The sequence below is a fragment of the Malassezia globosa genome, assembly GCF_000181695.2.
Source record: "Malassezia globosa CBS 7966 chromosome Unknown mgl_sf_1005.1, whole genome shotgun sequence".
Lineage (NCBI taxonomy): Eukaryota > Fungi > Basidiomycota > Malasseziomycetes > Malasseziales > Malasseziaceae > Malassezia > Malassezia globosa.
The window spans coordinates 1-6,495 of NW_001849843.1; the positions used below are offsets into that span (position 1 = coordinate 1).

Genomic DNA, 6,495 nt, shown 5'->3' on the forward strand with positions numbered 1-6,495 from the left:
CCAACATCGAAGGCGGGGGGAAGAAGACAAAGGGCAAGGAGGCATAGCTGGACGAAAAGGAATGATGGGGATAGATAGCGAATACGAAAGCATGTCGATGAAAAGAGCAGAGAAGAGCAAAGCAAAGCACAGCACAGCACAGCACAGCAACGCACAGCAAAACAAAGACAACAAGATGAAAGAAGCAGATGAAAATCAGAGACAGAAAGGGCACAGGAAAGCAAAGTTGGAATCAGGAATAAAAAGGACCAACGCAGAAAAAGCAAAAAAAAAAAAAAAAAAAATGAATTCAGACAAAAAAGATGAATACAAGAAAGGAGAGAGAGAGAGGCACGGAGAATCAATGAACGAATGCATGCGATCATTCGAGAGATCAACAAACACGAAACATGGGCAGTACACCGAACATTATAAAAGAGGTGGTAAGAAAATGTAGACTGACCACGGACCACGGTTAGAAAGATCGTGGGTAGAAGCAGAAGCACAAGCAGGAGCACAAGCAGGAGGCAGTGACGCGTATAAAGCACATCAAAGACAAGTGTGTTAGTCTGGAGGGACGAATAACGCGAGGAGCATGAAATAAGGCACAGGAGAACAAGCCACTCTCTATGGATAAAGAAATAAAGAGCGGAATCAAGTGACCAGGTGGAGAGTCGAGGGCAGAGTGCAGCGAATCGCTGAGCTTGGCAAAATGCAGCCGAGGGAACCACGGAGTTGCGGGGTTCCGGATGACTATGCCAAGACCGACAAAACACGACTCCGACATTGAGGCAAAGATTCGGTACCAGGAACCGAACCGACACAAAGCTTATATAGCGGGAATATGAGGTACTGCTTGTCTACATCAACAACGGCAAGATATGAAGTTTGACACAACTGCACTGATAGCAACATGGCTATTGGGTGTCGCACAGGCAGCACCAGCCCATGAGAAGGGAGAGTTGGATTGTCACCCGGTTGGAGAGGCGGGAATTATTGCGTCACAGGATCATTGGACAAATCACTACTATGGACATCTGCATTACGACTTTAAGGAATCAAGGTTAGAACCAACGGAGGAAAGAAAGGGGAAGCCAAAAAAGAAGCTTCAGTTTTACGAGTGCAAACCGCCGACATCCAAGTTGAATGGAACGACAGCCCAACATTGGTTTGGACAGCTGCGAGTAGCAGATGAACCCTCAAAGTGCGTAACGACGACAACGTGGTGGGTAAAGACGAAGGATACAGGACCATATGGGGGACCAGGATATACATCGAGGCCAGAAGGAAAAAAGACAGAGACAACGCTCAAAGAATGTTCAACTTCAGAGGAAACATTGCGGCTACAGTGGTTTGGGATGACACGACCAAGTAAAAAGAACGTGAATGCGGCGCTTGTGCATAAAGGATATGCAGAAGATGAGGAAGCATTTGCAATTTGTGGCAACGAGGAAAATACGGACGAGGGAAAAGGGTCATACTTCTGCCGTGCATCCGATATGAGAAGCAATGGGTTTGCTATGTCAATGCTGGAGACTAAGGAAGAGAAACGAGGTGAAAGTGGGGAGGACCCGCCTGCACCAGAATGGTATCTAGGGAAGGAAGACATGAAAAAGGAGAAATAGGGTATAGAGTGGGGGGGCAGAGCAGTAGAAGAATGAAAGGACGTAAAGAGATGAGATTAGAGGGAGAAGACAAGGGAAGAAGGAGGAGAGAGGGGACGAGGATGGGTACGAGGCGAAACGGAAGAAAAGGGAGAAACATAGAAGTGGAGAAGGCAGGCAGAGAAGGGAAGAGGAATCCATGAAGTAGGTCGAAAGGACGAGCGAATATGGGCAAAGGGACGATGAAAGTGGAGACAAAGTGGTAAAGCAGAATGAGATCGAGGGCAAACAAGGCACCACACATATAGACTGCACCCATTGCCTAGCCTAGAGATGTCAGCAGCTGTGGCTGAAACTCTGTGCTCGTGGGATTCCACGCAACGAAGAGCACGAGTGACAAGCGAGCGGAAAAAGACATTGACACGTGAAGATGAGACATTTTGGCTGACACACATCATGAGTGGCCCGAGCACGATGCAAAACACAGCTGCACGCGCCCATCACTTTCGTTCTAAACACTCATATAGCGTGAGTCATACTATGACTCGATGCGCGTATGACTTGACACGCAAGTTATAAAAAGGCGCCCCGAGCCATCACGGCTCCTCATGCTGCTAGCTGAGGCATTAACCGAGCGAGCCGAGGCACAGCGCCGATATGAGCAGCTGATGCAGCGGCTCCTGCGAGTCGTGCGAGTACAAGAGGGCGACGAGCCAGTAGAGGACCCGGAGGAGCTCCTCGTCTCCGCCAATGGCATTCTAGACAGAATGGACTGGCTCATCCGATGCGTCAACAAGACCAACACACAAACCATGTTTGATGACAAGCACACACTTACAGATGCGATCGCATTCCGAGACATGGCGCTCAAGCGGCGGAAGCTGTATTCCGACGTGGCAACAAAGGCGAGCACATCGCAAGATCGATACACACGCAGTGAGATCAAGTATGTGAGTGTGATTGATGTGCGGAAGATGCAAAAGCAGGTGGACAAGCTCGCAGGCGAGTACCGGACATTGGACACGCGAATCCAAAAGATGAACTGGGAGGTGGAGTTGATCGAGGAGTAGGCAGGGAGGAGCGAGCAGCAAGCAGCGGGCAGCGAACAGCGGGCAGCGAACAGAGAGGCCAGAGGTAGTTGAGTGGTTGGCTAGCGTGCACACACTGAGATGCTTTTCTTGGCGTTTCAGCAGACATTCAGGTATCTCTCTTGGGGCATGAGATTAGAGTTCGATTCTCTTCACAGAGCAGCCCAGACAGAGCACATGTGCACAGAGAACCGAGAACGGAGCACTACCGCGTGCAGGAGCAGCCACTCGATGAGGGAGGGCCAGGGGCAAGGCCTTTCTGCCGTCTTGGTCCTATTTGAATGTAGAATGCGTTTGTATTATAGGAATCCATTTACGGTTTGGGCTGAGACAGGCAGGTGAGGCTGAACAAGAGCAGAGTGGCGGGGTAGTGGAGGAACGAATCTGAGGGGCAGAGGGAGAGAATATAAGAAGCGGAGCCGTAAGGCGACAGCCAAGAAAGGACGAAGTGGAGCAACCGGAGCATGCGAGAGGAAAGGCACAGATGCAGAGAGAGAGAGGACTAGAAAGAAAGAGCAAGAGGGGAAGTTAGAAAGAAGAGGAGAAGTAAAGGGAAGGAATAGAAAAAGGAGAAAAGGAAGTAGAAGAGGCGAAAGGGAGGGAAGGGAAGGGAAGGGAAAGGGGAGAGGGAATGAGAGGGGGCGCAAGAAAAGGGCATGTAGATCGGGAGATCGGGAGAGGGTGGGGTAAAGAGTGAGGTATAGGCAGAGTGGAGAGGAAGGGAAAATGAGGAGGAAAAGCCTTTGCCTTTACACAGAAGTAGCGCCGTTACTACGAAGAACAGGATCAGGGCTGCTTTCCCATGAGATTTTTGTTACATATCGCCGCTATAATCGACCGAGACAACCATCAGGTGGTAAGAAGCCAAGTGTTGTTATATGCAGCTGCTGGTCCTTGTCTCAGCCCATGTAGACCCGCTTGGCTTTGTGACTGCATGGCGACGGTGCGGGATTGGCCCATACTGACTCAGACCCCTGTGGAGAAAAAGAATGTTGAAGAAAATTGGCTCATTGTTGATTCACGTCAAGCCGAAAAGGAACAGTTTCATAACAGTTGAGTTTAGCACGAAAAGTGTGGGATCAGAAACAGGAAATTTTGAAGTACTGAAGATATTGAGGGCTCCAAACCATGATATTGTGGACAATGAACAAGTCTGGTTCAAGGCAAATGAAAAGTACAGCGTTGATCATGCTTATGCGAATAAAACATCAAGAACTGCCTTTTGCATATTGGCTGTGTCAGCTGGAGAATTGATTACTGTGGTCGCCTGCACTGAGATGCAAACACGTGCTTATGCTCATCATGTTGCATCGTCTCTTCCTGTTAGCAAAAAGAGATTCTTGCAAAGCCGAAGTTCAGGCTCAAGTCGGGTCTTATATTTCTCATTATCAACGAGAACATAATTGCATATGACATGTTCCATGAGACATACGCGAGGAACAAAATTGAAAGACTTGTAAAGAAATACTTTACATGAATCAATAAGAGTGTTGCAGATATTGGTGCGATTTGCGACGTTGACTCGGACTTCAGCCACAACAGGCATAAGAAATGCAACTGACAAGATTAGTAACAGGGAATCTAGTGGTTTGTGGTGCAAGTTTCCTGACAAGCGCCTGACATATTGATCTTATGCACAAGTGCCCCCGGCGGAGAACAGTCGGTGGTTTCAAGATCCGTACTATCGCTACGACACACGCCTGGTCGCACAGCCTGGGATTAAGTAAATGGCACGTCTAACGCCGTCCGGCCCAGAACCCGATCCACCACTCGTCGCGTGAGATATATCTAACGTGCATTAGTTGCGAGGGTAAATCCACTGTTAGTACAAATTACGAGAGACATTCGCTGTCGTGATATAATCAGATGACATCCTTCTGAAGTGAAATATATGGCCCGAATGGTATGATGTTGCCTGATTTGCTTCTATGTACGTGGGCCCATAAAACATAGTCAAAACGTCAATTTAGCTTATTTAATGATTTCAAAAGACGCCCGCTCAATTCTGAGCATTCAACATTTATGCATCAAATGGCATGGATGCCCGGGGGCAACGCACTTGTACGCGAATAGAACACGGGATACAACGCTGCAGAATTTCGAGCGAGCTAAAGACCCTGCATGGGCCGATATTGCAACCCTACATTATATTGGCATGCCTGATTCGTAGATTGATATAATCGAACCGTAAGCAGAGCCCCATAGCTTAGTATCATTGAAAACAAGAAACGAGGACGCAATGCCAAGACATGTGTCGACGCCGGAGTTGCGGCGACAGGGGACACGTGCGATAACCCAGGTCTTGGCTAAATCCTATTATAGCGAACCGAGCGGTGATTGGCCATCAAATTGACATGCACCTTCCCCGCATTCACAACGTGCAAGGTCGATGCCCAACTGGGCGATGCTAGCTATGATCAGATGCATATACAAGGTGCCAGCGGACCGAACGGGGAGCCATAGCGAGCTGCGAAAAGGTATATAAAGAAGAGCGATGCCTCCTCAGTACCACCACCAACAAAGATCTTCAAAGATGCGCGTTGCCATTGTCCTCTCCCTCGTGGCCATGTTGTTCTCGGTGGTGTCGGCGTCGTCGCTGTGCTTCGGACGCCCAAGCTTCCTTGGCTCGACCTGTGCTGCTGAATGCAGTGTTCGTGGCCACCACGGTGGATCGTACTCCAACGGCCAGTGCTGCTGTGGCGCTTCAACCAAGCGCGGTGAAGAGACGCACACGCAGGAGGAAGACCTCAAGAGTGCCGAGGACTTCTTCGGTGGCAAGTTGCTGATGTCTGACGACGACTCTCTCGAGGTGCACAACGGACCCTCCGTGAGCCGTGTCTCTTGCTCTGCTTGCAACATCGGTGGCTTCAACGGTGGCGGTCTTTGCTGCAAGGCCAGCTGCGCTACGGTTGGCAAGCCAGGTGGTTACTGCAATGGTAACAACGTGTGCGTGTGCAAATAAGCACGCGAAAGGCAATGCAAGTATGATTAGTAAGATAGTTTGTGTGTGATAAACGTATGAATTGTATGTATGGGGACTCGGTTCCACGTGTGAACGTATCTTGAACGTGTCGATGGCAGTCTGGCACGGCTGATGACCGGCCTGTTTGCGTGTGCTCAGTGCACGCATGGGACGGGTGTGGACAGATGCATTCAACTTTTGCGCTTGATGAGACCCACTTTTACCACAGGTGCTTCCCCCATAGAGGCGACTATGCATGACCCTGTACCATGTCCAAAAATGACACTTTTATCACTTTGGTTTCGCTTCACCTTTCACTGCTACAAAGAAGCATGCGTGGCACCATACATGAACGTCGCTTCATCTGGTTACGACATTCCAGTTAGGTTGTAAATGAGCAGTTGTTAGGAGACCAGGCCAATGTAGACAGATGAAAGGCAATCAGACTGTCGCGAGTCAGATGTGGGGCGATGGGTGGGACAGGCAACAGTAAAAGGGCGAGTAAAGTAAATAAATAAATTAGTGGCCGCGTTTCCTCATAACAAGGAGCAAAGCAGCTCGAATAGACATGAACACACATGTGATACGAGACTGTGCTCATGATATGTATGATGCCCCGAGACTATGTGGGTTTGTTATGGTACTCTGCTATAAAGAATGATGAGAAAAGGGGAGTGGCATATGTTGCCTAGACAAGACAAGATATCATAAACATGCAGCGAGATCATTGTGAGAAGTAGCCCAGACCGAAAACAATCAAAAATTTATTGGAATACCGCTACAAGTGGCAAAAATAAAGAAAGAGAATCAAGCTGCTATATTACCACGAACGATGCCGAGGGACATGTCAGTAGAATGAGTA

At 48.8% G+C, this 6,495-nt stretch overlaps 3 protein-coding genes across 3 annotated transcripts; all 3 read left to right on the forward strand.

Moving 5' to 3' along the window:
• Positions 1-860: 860 nt before the first annotated feature.
• On the forward strand, positions 861-1,604 carry MGL_4269 (uncharacterized protein; the record flags this gene model as incomplete). The annotated part of the gene is made up of 1 exon (XM_001728538.1): positions 861-1,604. The coding sequence occupies one exon, from the start codon at positions 861-863 to the stop codon at positions 1,602-1,604; it is 744 nt and encodes a 247-aa protein (XP_001728590.1).
• Positions 1,605-2,191: 587 nt separating this feature from the next.
• On the forward strand, positions 2,192-2,653 carry MGL_4270 (uncharacterized protein; the record flags this gene model as incomplete). Its single annotated transcript, XM_001728539.1, has 1 exon — positions 2,192-2,653. The coding sequence occupies one exon, from the start codon at positions 2,192-2,194 to the stop codon at positions 2,651-2,653; it is 462 nt and encodes a 153-aa protein (XP_001728591.1).
• Positions 2,654-5,204: 2,551 nt separating this feature from the next.
• Positions 5,205-5,633, forward strand: MGL_4271 (uncharacterized protein; the record flags this gene model as incomplete). Its single annotated transcript, XM_001728540.1, has 1 exon — positions 5,205-5,633. One exon carries the CDS (start codon positions 5,205-5,207, stop codon positions 5,631-5,633), a length of 429 nt encoding a protein of 142 aa, XP_001728592.1.
• Between the last annotated feature and the right edge of the window lie 862 nt (positions 5,634-6,495).